This window comes from Rhea pennata, chromosome 1 (genome assembly GCF_028389875.1).
Source record: "Rhea pennata isolate bPtePen1 chromosome 1, bPtePen1.pri, whole genome shotgun sequence".
NCBI classification, from domain to species: domain Eukaryota; kingdom Metazoa; phylum Chordata; class Aves; order Rheiformes; family Rheidae; genus Rhea; species Rhea pennata.
This window is the reverse complement of record NC_084663.1, coordinates 171095912-171113620: the sequence shown is the minus strand read 5'-3', so window position 1 is coordinate 171113620 and position 17709 is coordinate 171095912. Positions and strand designations below refer to the sequence as shown.

The window sequence follows — 17709 nt, the reverse complement described above, 5'->3', positions numbered from 1 at the left end:
CAGACACCATTTAGACACTATAAATGCTGATTTTCTGAAACAAGTGGGACTCACAGAAAATTATGCAATTCTTAATTTAATCCCTTAGAAAATCCATTCTAATAATTATTATGATATACTCCAATTTATTATTAACTTAGGAAGGAAAAACCCCAAAAGTCATAGTCATAACAGTAAAAAAAGGGGGGGGGGGGAATTTTATAAAAATGAGAAAGCCGGTTAACAGAAAATTATAAAAAAAAAAAAAAAAAAAAAAAAGAGCTAAGACGGCAAAACATTTGTGAGAGACTTTGGGAGTGAAGAATCCATGTTATAACTCAAGGAAAATATTAACTACTCAGATATTTTATAACAAATTTATAAAGCTAACAATAGCAAATTTCTACTACCAGAAAGCATTCTTGAAAAAATTCTAAAGCAACTTATATGTGACATTGTTGAATTTCTTATGGACACTCAAAGCAAATTTGGTTCCAAGCAAATTGGAAGCATCAGCTGTGACATCAGACTAAAAAAAAATATGAAAACTGCCCTGGGGAACTGCAGATCAGTAAATCTGACTTTTCAATCAAGCCTATTTGTACAACTTATAGTATAAAACAGAATATACAGGCATATGGATATTTATAATACGTTGGCACGGAGACCATACACCTTTTCTGAAAGCAAGGCATGCTCATAAACATATTAGTATTTCCGAATAAGCCAATATGCTTTGAATTAAGGTGAATTATTTAATTAAGTATATTTGATTTTCAATAAGTTTTTGTTAATCTTTCCCTAAGGTATCATCATATAAGAAAACTTAGAGCAATAAAAGAAGAGAAATAAAAGGTTGAAAAAAACTCTGTTCTTGTTATGGAGGAAGACAGGAAAAAAATGGGAGGTACAGACTGACTTCTGTGGAGGCAAGATTATATAGATTAGAGTTTGTCAGTCTGGAAGAGAAATAATGGAGGGAAAATATGTTTATAAAATCATGAATGACAAAGAAAAGCTGAACAGAGAATGATTAATCATTCTGTCTTTCTCAGAATACCAGAACTGAGACACCCAATTAAATTACTAGGCAGCAGGTTTAAAGAGGATAATAGGAAGTAGTTTTTCATACAATACATAATTAAATTGCAGTGCTAATTGCCATAGGGTGTTGTAAAGTACTAATACATGAATGGTTTTAAAATGGGGCTTGACAACTCTAAGGTTCTTACACATTGGTAGCAATTAAAAATAAACGGTCCAGATGTCCCAGCCACCGACCACTAAAACAGGAGAGAATCCCTCAATATTTTTCTTGTTTCTGACATATTTTTCCCTAAGCAGCTCCTATTAGCTTTTCTGGAAGATACGATACTGGGTTAGATGGACTTCTGCTCTGACTCCACATGGCAGCCGTTCTATTTTTATAAAACTACTTTCATAGTCACTTTCCATAATGCAGCTGTGCTTTAAAAATCTCACCAGACTTGGACTTTACCACCCATACCCTGACTTCATTGTAGCACACGCTTTGTACAGCCTGGTCTGGATTAAATGCAGTTCATTCTATGCTGGCTTGCCAGAAAGGCAGGTCCAGCCTGCAGCTATTACAGAATAAAGCAACACGCTTATTCTCGGAGAAGAGCAGATGGGATTTACAGGCTTCCTGCTTCTTTGTTCTCTGCACTCGGTGTCTATCAGTAACTATACTGATTCAGAAATTTCTGCTACAGTATGTCGCATAAGCAGCCTAAACCAGCGTCTTCTATGCTACTGCAGTTTCTCAGGAATAACAGGTTTCATAGGCATGTTTGGATGTTTTGAATTGGTGCAAAAAACTTTTTATCAATAACTTAAGAAAGGAATACAGTCTTCATAGTCTTCACTGTGGTTTTAAAGAGCTGTTAAAGTTCTGGGTTGAACAAGCACATCAGCAAATGTAAGGATTCTGAATGGAGCTGGTTAAGCAAGTTATTAGTAATGTTGACACTGGAGAAAAATCATTTGTATTAAAAAAACAATTTAGGTCAAAATATTTTAATGACTAAGATATCAAAACTATCTTCATTGGAGGCCAGCACGAAGACCATGAAATAGCATGTTCGTGTAAACACATTATTATCTGTCAGCAGTTCTGAGTGAAGGTGCAATGTCAGTGAAATTACCTGTACATTTAATATAGAGCAAGTATAGTGAAATTGATTTTTTCCATTCACTAGAACCACCCTTCCAGGAAACGCCTGGTAAAAAAGATAGGGTCTCTCACACAGATTGGGAGCATGCTAGTTGAAACATGCACAAATTTAAGCTGTTTTCTAGCTACACTGCTGGATGGAGATTAGGCTTGGAGAGCCAAACTTCTGACCATTTTTGTGGGGACTGGATGTAGTAAACTTGATCAATTTGTACAGACTGCCTGAAAAAGATTTTATCCCCAGGCGAGGGTACCATGCTCAGTCCTAAGCTTTGTCCCTTAAGGAACTAGGTCTGAACAAGTTTCTGGCTACAACATGCATGTAGGCAGTGTAAACAGTAGAAGGTAGTTGAAAATTCACGTACAAACTACTTCTACTCATAACTGGATATAAGTACATTAATGGTGATTCTTAAGGTCATGTGCCATGACACCTGTACTGTATCTCCAAATGCATCTTCTACGGTATCTCCGAACTCGTGTCTGTGTTAGCTTTTTTTTACCTCTCAAACGTCCTGACCTCGCAGTAGTGTTCTTGTTCTGGCAATCAGAGGAGCTTGGATTACTAGTATTTTCAGGACATTTGTCTGTCAATACTCTTTGGTGCTAACCTAGCTGGCATATAATGAAAATACTGTTGCCAAACCACACTTAATATTGAATATTGAAGGTTGATAGGGTAAAACAGTAAATATTAGGGAAAATGCTATGTACCTGAAAGGTGAAACAATTAGATGTCAAATTCCTGGTTTTTGTTGGTCCTGTAAACAACTTTGCTTTGCTGGTTCAAAGAGAAAAAGTGATTTCTCCACTCTCTCTCCTTTCTGGAACCTCTTTCAATATTTCCTCTGCCTTCACTGCATTATCCATCACTGGATCATTATCACAAATTACTACTTTTTTTCATTGTATGTATATCACTAATGACCAATAAACTCTATATTATACATGCTGCTAATTATCTTTTTATCATTTTAAAATTTTATTGGATTAACATACACATGGTTCTAAGAATTAAGGCTTCTGCCATTATGAGTGATAACAACCTGAGAGATAGGCCTTTTGCCTGGGGCAAAAGTCATTCCTCCTTTTCTCATGGGAATGAAGATTATCTGTAGTAACAAAAACTGGATTATATTACACACTCTGATGATGTGCGACAGAACTGAAGCCAGCCATTTTCTACACTGTTAACATTTTTTTCACTTATTTCTTCCTAATGGTCAGAGGAAACCAAACAAATGTTTTGGATTAAGTGATATCTGGTTGCAATCTAATACACCGGGGGCTACTTTTATTCTCCTCGGTGATAAAAGTTACATTATCTGGAAGTCAAAAAGCTTTATGCCCTGTTGTATCTTCCTTTCCAAGCATTCTTGTAGTACTAGTTGTTATTGTTTGCACTGTAGGAGTACTTAGAAGACCAACAAATAATAGTTTCATTGTCCTGTGCATGAGTAGAAGAAAGAGACTCTGTTTCCAAAGAGTGTATACAAAAGAGAGAAAATTGTGACAGGCTGGATGATTTCAAAGTTTACTTATGCCCTGAACAGAAAATTAGAGCCTGTCCCTTCTCACACATGAAATCTGAGACAGGGAACAGAGGTTGTGAATAGGCAGTGGTGACTGATGTTGCTACTACTCTGTCCAAAATTGATGTTCAGTAACTGGGCAGGTACCCTATCTGTCCTGATAGCTCTCAATAGTGACTCATCCAGCAATTTAACTGCTTCCTGCGATTTTGTTGTGTATTTTGTATTGCAACTTTAGAAAATGTCAGGATGATAATTTAGAAAGCTGTCCTCTGTTATTCTAGCAAGGGGAAATGAAGCAGAAGATAGGTAATCCTGGGTGCTACAATGGCCAAGTTGCCTTGGGCATATCACTGAATCGCAGTTGATCTTACTGCCTCAGGGAAGAGCTGACTATGTTTACCAGCACTAATCATTTGGGATACTCATGTTTGCAGCAACAGGCTCATAGGAGTGCTCAGTATTATGCAGTTAAATGCAGCTATATTATCCTGTGTGAATAATTCAGACCTAGCGCACCCCTGTGTGGTTTAGCTGTTCTCGCACCAGACTTGCTCTGACCCTAGCAAGGGCACCGTGGCAGACGTCCGGAGGCGATGTCCTCGGCTCCTGCTTTCACCTCTGTGCACATGCCCAACAGACCAAGCTGCCAGGTGGTCACCTGCTAGGCAGGAGAGTGAAAAGCAAACAAGAGTTTCCTCTGAATACCAGACAATGAAGGATAATACAAAAATATTTCTACGCCTGAATGTTGTTCATCTCTCTTGAGCAAAGACTCAACAGTACAAACCAATATGTGGATTTTGTTAACGGATCTCATTTCAACATGGGGCCAATTTTAATCTCAGGGACTCTATATATAAACGGTTTGTTTATGTGGTTTTCTACTACACTTGATTCAGTCTTCATGCTTCATCAGCAGCGTACCTCCAAAAATACACGCACTTTCCGTGCTGTGAATCAGAAGTCCCAGAATCAGCACGTTTCAAAGCCACAAATGCGTGCTGTGGGCTGAATTCGTTTCTTTCGAACACAACAAAGCCTCGATTTGTGATTCTCATTCCTATCACAGCCGAATCTGCATAATTACAACCCCGACACTACCAGGCTCTAATTACGCGGCTCGCAGGCGGGATGACAAGCCTGGGCCGCATCCAGCTCGGCGCCCGGCGGCGGCCTGTGGGCACCGCACCCACGGCCGGGCGCAGACCTCCGGGTGAAGACCCGGCCGCAGCCCCCCGGCCGTGGCGCTGAAGGGGCTGCCGGGCCACCGCTGTCGCCCTCCGCCCCCCAGGGGCGCCCGCTGCTGCCCGCCGCCGCCGGCTGACGGCAGGGGCGCGGGGCGGCTCTTTGTTCCCTCTGTGTGTGCGCGTGTGTGTGCGCGGCGCCGGCTGCCGAGTGGGAGGGGATCGCACCGGCGCCCGCGCCGCCGCTGACAGGAGGCGCAAGAGCAGCGAGGGCGGCTGCTACGGCGCCGCGGCGGGGGGGCGGCGGCGCAGCGCAGCGCAGGGCGCGGACCGGCGAGCGGCGCGAGCCGCCCGCGCCAACGGCCGCCCGCCCGCGCGCCAACGGCCGCTCGCCCTCGCGCGCCAACGGCCGCCCGCGGCGGCGGGCGCTGCCCAGCGGCGGCGCAGGTGCCAGCCGCGGCGGCGGCGGGGAGGCAGGATGGAGGCTGCCTTGCTGAAGCCGGCGATGATGGCGGAGGTGAAAGGGAGCGGCGCCGGCTCCGCGGCGGGCCCGGTCGTTAGCGCCGAGCTGGAGGTGAAGAAGCTGCAGGAGCTGGTGCGCAAGCTGGAGAAGCAAAACGAGCAGCTCCGGAGCCGCGCCGCCGCCGCCACCGCCGCCACGGCCACGGCCGCCGCCGCGGGCCCGCCCAGCCCGCACCTGCTGCGGGCCCCGCCGCCGGCCGCCGGCGGGCTGGGCCCCGCCGGCCCCCCCTCGGCGGCGGCCGGTGGCGGCGGCGGGACCGCGCCGTGCCTGCCCAGCGCGGTGCCCACCCTGCTGTGCGCCGCCGCGCTGGGCCCGCCGGAGCCCCTCGCCTATTTCAAGCCCTCGCCCGGCCTGGCGGCGTCTTGCGGCGGAGGGCAGGACGCGGGCGGCGGCGGCCCGGCGGCGGCGGCCGCCACGGTGTTGGACGAGGTGGCGGTGCTGGAGCTGGAGGACGGCTACTGCGGCCAGGACGAGGATACATGGTACATGCGGCTCGCAGCGCGGCCCTGCCCGGCGGCGGTCCTCCGCGGTGCCCCTCGCCCTAGCTTCCCCCGGCCGCGGCCAGCCGCCGCCCCCCTCCGCGAGGTAGCAGAGCCCTGCTCCGCCGACTCCCTGCATTCCCGCTAATGCTCCCCCAGCTGGTGCTCTCCAGGCTCTTAGAAGCATTAGCCCTCGACTCTACTTGGCCTTGTTCTGCTTAAGCTTAAACCTGCTTTTATTTTATTTTTTCCCCCTTTAACGTGTCATCTCTTTGGTGTGATCAACCCGACCGGTGAAAAGAGGCCTCGCGTACAGGGACTGGGTTTTGTGGCCCAGTTCGGGTCAGGGCTTTATCGCCCGCGCCCGTCCCTGCGCCCCTCCGCGGGGTGCCCGCCCTGGGCTGCTCGGCAGCCTCGGGCGCCGCCGGCCCGGCAGCCGGCTGCTCCCGCCGGTTTCCCTCAGGCAGCGGCGTGAGGGAGGCACCGGCACCGGGCAGGGCCAAAGGCCGGGCAGGCGGCGAGCGCGGTTGCGACCAGCGCACAGGCTTCCCATCGGGAAGGGCAGGGACTCGCTATTGCTTTTCCCTTTGAAAAAAAAATATATATGTTTATATATGTATATGTCTCAAGTTTGGTGTAAGCCTCATTTCAGCCTACTGCTTACATAAGGAATTAAAAACAGCGGAATTGTTGCAGTAATCCTTTATCTGGACAGCGCTTCCTCCCCATCCTAAAATCTCTGCCCAGTTGGGCTCTGGTCTTCCGGGATTTGGGAGGGCTTTTGTCTTTTGGACATTGATCTATGTGGTTGTTTGTGTATCTTAGGTGCTTTTGTAGTTCCAAAATGCGTGGCTTTGTGCTTGGAAGTGGAGTTTTTTTTTTAAAAAAAAAAATAGAAAACATAATTGATCCAGAAATCCAGAGGAATAATTGTGCCCTTTTAAAAACAAATAGAAGGAGAGATTTTAGACTAAAGATATGAAAGACTGTTTGAAGTTGCATAACTTGCCTCAGCAACTTGTATGGACATCTTACAGACTATTTAAATACTGCAAAAATATTGTGGAAATCATTGTGTGTGTAACCATGTTAAACATAATTGATGCTTAATTGTATTAAACTATCAGTAGTAAAATGGTACCTATATTTCAATAACCATTTTAAGTGTCTATTGAAGCCTCTATATAGTTTCTTAACTTGTTACAGTTTTTAAAACAAGCTAGCATTTGCATCAGCTGAGAATAAAATACAGCATAATGCAGCTGAGATACATTTAAACATCCTTATTTTGATAGCACAGGAGGAATTTAAAAATCTAAATATCATCAATATTTTTTGAACATTGATTATGTGTACTTCATAGTACAAAAGTAATATGGTGCCTTAGTTTTTGAAAATTGCTTTTGAGAGTCATCATCAAATTTTATATAAATTTTTATCAGTATTGTTTCATTCTGTGTGTCATTCATCTGTGCAGGCTGTTCTGAAAGTGTTGATTCTGAGTTGAATCAATTTTTCCTTCAGTCCTAACCCATTGTTTATGGCAAATGAGTAGAAGTGATTAAACTTCTCTGTGCATTAGCTCTTTTTTGAATTTATTTGTCCCAGTCTTGTTAAACCCAGTATTCTTCCTGCTAAGTTTCAGGGCAACACAAAGGCAGTGTTATTTTATGCATCTTAATATAGTGATGCTCTTGATCACTTTCCTGTTTGATTTGCACTCTGGAAGCAGTCCTAAGTGCAGTTTCGCGGCCAAAACTTATGTTCATATCATTACCTGTAATTCCTGCTCATGTCACACAGGTATGTGTCTACAGGCAAAATCTGGTAATAGGAGTTCGTTAACTTACTCAGCTTGGAGTGAGTTGTGTTAGCTCTTGTATATTTTCTTTCTCAAGGATGAATTTCCATTGTTATCCATTAGTGGTCAGCTCTATGATGCCAGCTGCTTTGGGGTTTTTATAATTTAGATTGTTAAAGCTAAGTGATACATGGAAATCCAAAGACCGGTATGTTCCCAGTTGTTAATTTAGTACTTTGGGTTCTTAAGTACCTCTCTATTATTTTTAATTGCAGTTACAAAAACAAGAATTGACTTTATTGCAGACAAGCCAAAATTTCTTTTTGCTCATCATCTTTTTATACAGATGTCTGATCATTGAGAATTTATCAGTCAGGTGTTTACCTTTCAAAACACTTCTGCAAGCTAACAGGAGACCTTAAAGTTTTTTTTTTTTTTTTTTTTTTTTTTTTTTTTGCTTTTGCTTTTTTTTTTTTGCCATTTTTCTTAATATCATGTTTTTGAACCTGTAGCAAGCTCTGAATGAAGTAAAGGGAAATGAGTGCTCTACTGAGAGGAATTCAGTAGTTGAACTATGCTTGGATTGCCAGTAGAGATACCAAATATGATGAGGATATATATTCATTGTGAGCTATGACAGAGAGTGCCAATTTACTTCACAAAAAAGATATTGAGTAGACATTAGAAGTGGGCACCTGTTCAGGCCTTTTTTTGTTTTGTTCTTCATGCCCCTATTGCATGCCAAATTCCCATGCAGAATGTGGATATTTTGCTGGAGTCTGACATCTGTGTAAGAGTTTGTCAGTGGTCACATTGATCAGAAGCAGTAAAGCGTGCTGCCTAGCCAAGGAGCTGAGAGCTGTCCTCAGTAGCTATTAATAGTTCACTTCCTGGGAAGATTTGTGCTCTCCCAGGTGAACTGATGTCTGCATGTGTACACTAATATACAACAGTAGCAACATGGATATTAGCTTCAAGAATTTACCCATGAAAGTTACTTGGTACCTGTCTGGCTTCCTAAGTATTGTTTGATCATCCGATTAGCAGTGTGTACTCTGAGAATTGCAGATATATATCTATACTATTTCTTTCTTGTGTAGTTTTTTTCTACTGGAATCAAATACCAAAATTGAATTTTAATTTCTCAGCAGATGTTTTCTAATCTTTAAAGTTTGATTATTATAAAACATATGGTTCATTTGGGGAAGATAGAGGGTATGAAAATTACAGCCTAGATTCTTACACATTATTAATTTAATCAAAAGGTATACATATGAAATAGATCACAGTAAAATTTGAATTTAAATGTAAAATAAAATGCTGAAATTATTTAAACTCCAGTAAAGATAAAAATAAAGGGGAAAACTAATAGCATCTTTGGTGTGTGTAAAGCACCTAATGGATTTGAACTTTGGGCAGTGCTGAAATTCAGACAATGATAATAATGAGATGTAGTATTTTCATGAAAAATCTAATCTAACTTTCATTTGAAGTTCCAAAGCTGTAGAGGTTATAGTTTGCATTTTATGAGGGAGAAGGGAAATATCAATGTTAACTCTTTTCCTGCTGAATACATTTTGTTAATAGAATTTCATATTGCAGGGCTATGCACTGTTGTAAATTAGTAGGAAGTTGAGAGTACAAAAGTATTGCATATCTTGCTGATATTTGTGTGTGTTTTGGTTAAGGTTATATGTTTTGCCTACCAAGACTCTCACCCCTCAAGAGAAATCACTAAGTCCTCTGCAGTGGTGCAGACGTGTTCTGGATCATCCAAGTCCTGAGATAGAGGCTGCAAAACGTTCTCTATGCTTTAGATTGGAACAAGGTAACCTTATTCTTTGAATTTCTCTACTATGAAGTTGGCATTTTTTGCCTAGCATATCGCTAGTACTCAGCAACTTTGGCAATTCAGCAAATTTCACAAATGGCAGGCATGCAATTGTCTCATGTATGTAAGTCTTCCTCTGCTCCGTGAAAACAATGAACAATTGAAATATTTTTTTCTGATCATGTATTTTTAAAGTATTCTCCTTCTTCATTATTCTTTCCCTCCCCGAGTAACTCCTCAGTTTTAAATTCCTTAGCAGTATTAAACATTGGTTAAAATAGAAATTAGGGACTCTTTTGGGAGAGAACTTTGATGCTAGCTTTAGAATTGAAAAGAGATTTGAAAAACAGTACTTGCGTTTTTGGATAAAGCCAGTGTCATCACAGTAAATATCATCATAGCTCTAAATTTGTAAGATATGTTTGACCACATCTCACTGTAGTATCAAGACTTAGCACTAAGTATAGAACTGACAAAGAAGAGCTATAACTTGATTGCTAGCCCTGCTTTTCTGAGATCTCAGTAACCTGAAGTATTGAGATCGATTTGATGGCTGCCCAGTGCCAGTGAGCCTATAGAGAGGCAGTCTCTCTTATGTCTGGGAGTGCTGAATTTAGTTCTAATTTAGTTCTGAATTATTTTTTTTATTTTTTTTAAACCATCCAGGGCCCTTAAATTCTTTTTTACTTTTTTTTTTCTTTGACCATCCAAGGTAGTAAGATTGTAATAAGTGTTGTTGAAGAATCTGGTTAAGGTAGGAAACATTATCTTAAGATTTATAAGTGACAATGGAAAAAAAAAAGCAAATGAATAATATAGGAGGAGGATAGGAGAAAGAAGTAAAACTAATGGCCACATGGGTTTACAGTTTTATATTTTAGCTACAGCCTTCATTAAGAGGGATTAAACATGTAACTATATGCTTTGAAGGATATGAGAGTTGTGGATTAGTCTCATTCAAAATTAACGTTTAACTCAATTGACCTCTGACGGTATCTGTCTCTCTGCATTGACTACAAAAGAATCCTACAACTGATTATAGAAGAATCCTACAACAATTATTGTTCTGGCAATGTGCAGCTGAGCATCTGCCTAAAATTAGGTGGGCAAACTGATGTTCGTATAGTGGTAATTATCCCAGCCAGATTTAAGGGGATTTCCGTTCAGATTCAGACGCCTGAATTTAGGTGTCTGCAGTGTGAGTTAGAGTCAATGTTCCCTATGCAATCAATGGGAACTTTTAGCCTGGAGAATCTGAGGCGCTACTCTGATGAGGCGACGGAGGTGTTGGCTTTAAGATGAAATCAGTAGCTTCATAAGTCCTGCTGACACCTGCTTCAGAACTGCTCACTTGAATATGCATGTCTGTGATATAGGATGTCCGAATCTGGAGCTGAATCCTAGTGTAGAGGCTCTGTTCAGATTTCCCTCCATAGGCATCCAGTGCCATTGGAGATGCCCTAAGTTACCCTGACTGACCTTTGGTTTCCACTCAGGAAGGCAACAGATCTCCAATGGGTCCTGTGCCATATTTGCTGTTCTTCTAAGGATTTCTTGGCCGTGGTCCTAAGGACATCTCAGATGGGCTGAGGCAACTAGCTGTGGGCAACTGAATCAAGTCCATAGCATGAATGTAAAGGAAAGCCAGAGGGAACGCATCAGATATTTTTCCCTTCAAAAGTTAAAAAAAAGACTTAAAAATTTAAATTAATTGGAAATAAAGACATGAGAAAGGCAAATTTATTATTTGATTTACTGCCTCTCTCTGGTTATCTGTTCAATCTATGTCTATACTAAAGAAGTCACAGCAAGTTACTTTGACAGTGAGTCATTTTGTATGTTGTATATTCTAGTCATGGTAATGGCCTTATGAATTTCCTGTGCTTTGTACAAAGGTTCTGTGAAATTATATGCCATATGTAAAACTCCTTTATGGAACTGTATGTTTAAGGAGGGAATGGACTCCTGTTTCTACTGAAACAATTCTGCATTAAAGTTTTTTCATTAGTAGTTAAACTAATGAACTCTAGTATTGCAAAAGATTTTCTTTTTGTCAGCTTTACCTTTGCAAATAATAAGCAAATGTCATGTCATTTTTCATACTCAAACATTGTAGAAGTGGATTTCATAATATTTACTTCTTTTCCAGTTTTGAAACAAGATGAGTCAGCTGGAAGAATCTAGTAATTATGTTTTAAACAAAAACAAACCTTCTGTAATCTGACCTTCCGTTTTTATTTTGCCATACAGTCTGTCAGTAAGCATATGCAATTTTATTGTGATTTTGAAAGTGGTTCAGTAAGAATGGTGTTCTTTTCTGGTGCAAAAGACTGAAACTTTTTACTTATAAGCTGAAGAGCATCTTTTCCCCTTTAGCCATATACCTTGAAAGGGCATTTTAGAGGGATTTTAAAATCTAGTTGTGCTTCTGTGGTTTGGCACAAAGTCAGTGGTAATGTTGATGTACTTCAGAAATGCTAAATGTGTAGTTGAAAAGCATTTACAGTGTACCAACTTATGCTTTCTGAAATAGCTTGCAGGTGGAATTTGCTTAATAATTTTGTCTATGATACATAAGCCAAAAATTAATCTGGTTTAGATTTTCATAGCTCTTTAAGTGTTATAGTGCACATAGAAATAAAATGCAGTAAAAATTGATTTTTTTTTTCTCTACAAAGTCAGTGTATCTGAAGGAGGACACACAGAGAGAAGAGCTATGAAACAGGAAGTATATTCTGTAGGTTTTTTCATTGTTGAAATTTTAACTCATTCCTGTTATTATTTGGATGGCTTTTAAATCTATGCTCATTTATTTCAGCTCTTGTAAGTTTTCCTTATTATATTATATCATGCTTTTCATAAAAATACTGGTATGTAGCATGAAATATCCCAGCATTAGAACAGCTCATAACAAATCCAAAGGTCTCATGAGGGACATAGGTGAAAGCAGTTCCATGGTGACCAAATGATAAAATGACTATCTGGTCTTTCAGGCTGAAGAGTCACTTGAATGATGCCTGTTTAATTTTTATCCTGTTGTGCTCGAAACCATGTTTCATTTACAGTGGAAGTATCTGTTTTATGTATTCTATAGTGGAGGTAAGATTTCATCTTGGAGGAAAACTTCAAGGGCGTAAGTATAGTGTTTCCAGTAGGTGGTTCTTCTGTGAAGCACTGTGTGAACTTAGACAAGGTTCTCAGCATTCATCTGGTCTACTATTCATTAATGTTTATATTTAGTTTGCAATGAATAAGGCATATTACAAGCTCTGTTTCTGTGGATTAAGCATGATAGCTTTGAGAAGGATGACAATTGAATGTAACTTCCTTTAAGAAGACTTATTTTCTTAGAATATTTCCTGTTTTCTGGGAGCAGTTGTGCCAAGGTAATCTTTCTTTGATTTTACTCTATGGCCTAACCTGGATCACTTCTCCCTTTTTGCTCCTTTTCAGTCATCTCTTTTTTGAAACCTTTTGTTTTCTTTTGTTTAGAGCACTTTTCTATGTGCTGGAGAGTCAGCTTCTTCTCCCTTCAGTTTTTAATATTTCTATTCCTTTAGATTCATTCAAATCACGAGGACCACATAATAGATTAAACAGTTTGATGGAGCTTGTTCTGTATTTTCTTGGTAATATTGGAAGATGTTGGGAGACGTCAGCATTAAGCCCAGTAAGCAAAGAGATACAATGTGTAAAGTTTCCAGCTGCTGCAGATCAGTATAACTCCTCTGAAATCAATGAAATGATGTTGATTTACATTCTGGCTGAAGATACACTGTATAGATTCACTTCTGTAAAAAGCTGAGGAGCAGCTGAGTGGATAAACTTAGGAGTTAAGAGGCTTAGTAAGGAGTCAGTCTGTAGGAGCTCAGCTTTTATTCAGGGCTTCAAACCATATCTCATTCAGTTGAGCCTTCCAGAGAGAAAAGCCCTCTTTCACAGAGACTATGAAATATTGGTTAGATTCAGAGTTTGTCTTAGATGAGTTCTCATTCAATAATACTACTTCAGCTCTTTAAAAACTGGCAACTGAAATCTGCAGATCTGCAATTGGCTGCAGTAATTTATAGTGTTTTAAGATGAAATTGCTGTTCATTTATTACAAAGAATAACATGCTTCGGGATGAATGCCTTTACGTGGTCTGTGGATGATAAGACATATAGTGAAGCAGATACACTGTAGTTTTTCTGATTGTTTATGACCAGTGACATTTTAGCCTTTATTGTGTTGGATCCCAAAGTCATGCGCCAATTGAAGTTTGAAACCCAAGCATGTAACATACCCAGATAAAAATATGAAAAAACAAGGAAATCAGAAAGATGTGTCATTCAACAGTACCATATTCGCTTTACCTTTAAAAAGTATTTTACAGTAAGACCCCAGATAGAATGTTTTACTCTGATCTCAAACTTCTTGCTTACGTAGAAACAGGCCAGGTTCTGTCCCATTCTCCTAATTCTCTCTCCTTGCCCTAAGGGTTCACAGTGAAATAATAGACTTTGAAGTCCTTAAGATATAAAAAGCATCTCATGGACTGTTACAAATTACAGTTACAGGGAACTTCTATACTGTAGTCTGTTAACAGCAGAAACACGCACAAAATATTATAAATAAATGAAAGCTTATATTTCCTATGATTGAGCTGCATCCAGTGCTGTTTTGAACTATGAGCTTTTTTCTTTTTCTAATGTAGATTAAGGTTTATTTGATGTCCATTGAGGTGTCAGAGATGTATGTTATAGTGCTCAGGATTTAATTAATAAGATTAATACAGCTTTCTCATCCTTATTTTTCGTATTTCTAGAGATTAAAATTCTATATAAAATCTTTTAGGGTGGCAAATAGTAATGAACTGAAGCTTGCAGATGATAGGATTGTTGTTTCCATCATAAATAATACAATTTTTAAAGCTCCAGAAGAAATGGTGAAAGTGACAAGTGTGATTCAGTTCTCTTTTGTATATCATTCTGATAACAAAAAATACCTGTAACTGCTATGACCATCTGAGTACCTTTCATGGACTGTGGCATCTTGAAGGACAGGATGTATAGCAGATTCATGCTGCAGTACAAATTTGGTGCTCAGAGCACACACATGCATAGGAGTTATTTCCTACTAGATTTCATTTATTTGAAGGAATCTCTTCTTTGTATCTATATAATTCAAAGCAGTTCTTGGAGTTTTTGCAAAAGCTGATATCACTGGATTTTCTAACACAGCTGCTGAAGATGATTTTTATATTTCAGTGTGAAAAACTCATTTTTGATACTCTACTTAGAAGCATGTGTTGCATTTCAAACAGAATATTTTTCTCTAAGACTGGAACATTTCTCCTCTGCAAACATACCTCAAGATGGAAGTATTTATTTAAAAATCCTTGTGGCAATAAATGCATATAAAATCAGACAATTCTCTTTTTATTCACTCAGAAATACTCTGTGCTTTTTTAATATGGCTCTTATGTATTGCACCTACTTGTTATCAAATTTTAATAAATGTGCTATTGGAGGAGTTGATTTCACGTGTTAAGAATTGATTGTTGTACAACTTGCAGAATTAAATATTTTCTTAGAATTCAATATTTTAGATTTGGTTTCTAGTTATTATAGTTACAAAAAGATGCTGAATTTGCAGTCTGAAGTAATTTATTTAAAGGTTGGTACGGAAGTAGTGTTAGATATTACCTCACTTGAGAAAGTGTCTATCCTTGTTTTAGAATGGAAGTGTTCTATTAATATGCACTAATTATGGAGTTAGGATCATCAACTCATCATGAGAGGCAGAACAGCTAGAAATACTGTCAAATTTTATTTGAGGATTTCAGTAGGCTTAAAATAAGAATAATTTATGCTTGCAATATTGTCTCAAAGTCTGTAATCCAGTGTATTCCTCAAAGCCATAGTGACAGCATCAACCCTAACATTTACGCTAAGAATACAGGCACAATTTCTATTATGCAGCAGACTACTAATCACTGTTTTTGTTTCCAAAGTATACAACTTTACTAGCCCAGATAGAAACTAAAAATAAAACTCATTTTTTTTTAATGGACATGGATACATTTGATAGCTCATCCTCTGAAGATAACTTCTCAAGGGGAAAAGGGACCTTTTCAAAACTGGGCTATTTTGAGACCCACATTTCATTTCTGCTCCTGATTGTCTGTATGTTTTGTTTATTGTTTATTAGCCCTCAAATTGTTGTTACAGCTTTGACATAAATTCTCGTTTTACTTCACTGCCAATTTTGATGCCTACAGAAGAGAACTGAGTATAACATTTTAGAATGTAGGTGAGCCTCCCTTGTGTGGTATCTAGAGGTAGCACTGCTTCTTTATCCAAATTTTGTCTATTTCTGTTTTTTTTCTTTCAGGGAGCACTTTGGCTCTTGTTTTCATAGATACTGCATATTTTGGGGAGCTCTTGTTCAGACTGTTTTATACTCTGACCTATAAGTACTTTTTTCAGAGTTATTTAGCGTTAGGATATTGTGCACAGTCTTGTAAGTGTGACATACATTCTTTGTCTTTGAATGGCTGACCTCACATTTTAATATATTCAGATTGACTGGATTATCTGCACTTGCTTTACGAAATGTTCCACATGCCCAATATCTGTCTTAATATTTCGTGAAAATATGACACTTGTATCAGAGATTTGTATTTACTTTGACATTATACAAGTAATCTTTTAATAAAACAGAACTTTTGTGATACTATCCAACACTGAAATGTAGCCAGTAAGCTCCAATCTGAGTGAGGCATGGGTATTTTCAGATTTGCTTGATGATCATTTTTTATATTGCAAGGCAGAGAATAAGTTAGTACAAACTAGGAAGTTATTAAAATGAAATTTCTGAGTTTCTTACATAATTTTATTTTGTGAATCTCTCTTAAAATATTTTCTTAATTTTAATTCAGAGTGGGATATAATTGTAAATATTTATAATTACAGTAAATGTTTTATTGTGGAATATTCACTTTTTGGGGGCACCACTAAGCCGTTCTTGAAGTAATTGCATATGACTTGATCAAAAAGAGTAACTGAATACTTGATTAAAAACTTCATGTTCAATGTTCTGAGAACATTGAAGGAAAAAAGTAGTGTAAATCTGATTGCAAGACAAGAATTACTTTTCCTCAGCAAAACCTAGATAAGACCTGTATGATTCATGTTTCTAAAGCCATGTGGAGCAATTTAAAGATAACATGAGTTTTAGGATTTTAGTATCACCTCAGATACTGTAGTACCATATTGCATAGATACTACTACAGTTTAGAGAATTGTAATAACCAAAAGAACTTGAGATAGGGATTCAAAGACATCCTGGCCAAGTCTTTCTAAAAAGGCCCATGTATTTTTTTAAAAAAGGTAACACCCTTTTTGATAGCTTTTTCTTGAGAAGAGAATAGAAGTACAGCTGATAGTTGAACATACTGAAGCCTGTATGTTCCCCTACCGCAGAGGGGCATTACAAATGCATTTTAACTTGGAAAACGATTTTTTTTCCCACCTTTAGAAAAAAAAAAAAACAAGCTCTTCCTGTATTCAGGTGTCTTCCCTTGTTACGTAGTAGCAATGTTGATCTTACTGAACATGCACTATTAATTCAGGTGAGATGACTGGTACCTTGAAGCATACGTGGCTACAAATAGAACTAGAGGTGGCTAACTTTGGTGAAAACATCTTCATGTAGTCAAATGCATTCTACCATAAGAGCTGATGAGTTATGTCCTATGCTGCCTAGGAGACAAGATCAGTTAATTTCTCTTCTCACTTAATTTATCTTCAGCTGCCAGAGGACAGATATTTTTTGAACAAGTATGATAATATTTAGTTAGGATTTGAGGAGTAGAGAACTTATAAATTACTGAGATTAAGTGAGATTAATCATAATCTTTAATACCCACAGTTATGAAAGTTAGATACCTAGAAAAACCTAATTGTCCCTTGGCTGTAAAGAAACCAAAGGGTAATTGATACATCCTTATGCCATTCTTAAACAGTTATCTGAATTGAGTCTGGAGGTGCTCATTTCTTTCCATTGATTAGGAGAAACTTCGGTAGTACTTCATATTAGATGAATTAGATGACAATATTTCTTTATATTTTAACAAGTCATGAACACTCTTTGCATTTTGACCTTGGTGCCTCATTTTTGTTCATTCAGAGAAAGTTTCTTA

The 17709-nt window shown here is 39.2% G+C and overlaps 1 protein-coding gene across 3 annotated transcripts in view; it reads left to right on the top strand.

Moving 5' to 3' along the window:
- The first annotated feature begins 5370 nt into the window (after positions 1-5370).
- Positions 5371-17709, top strand: part of SLAIN1 (SLAIN motif family member 1) — a 47497-nt gene continuing 35158 nt past the window's right edge. For all 3 annotated transcript variants that reach the window (XM_062576032.1, XM_062576022.1, XM_062576013.1), the window contains exons 1-2: positions 5371-5897; positions 9384-9523. In XM_062576032.1, coding sequence (XP_062432016.1) covers positions 5371-5897; positions 9384-9523 — 667 coding nt within the window. The remainder of the gene's footprint in view (positions 5898-9383; positions 9524-17709) is intronic.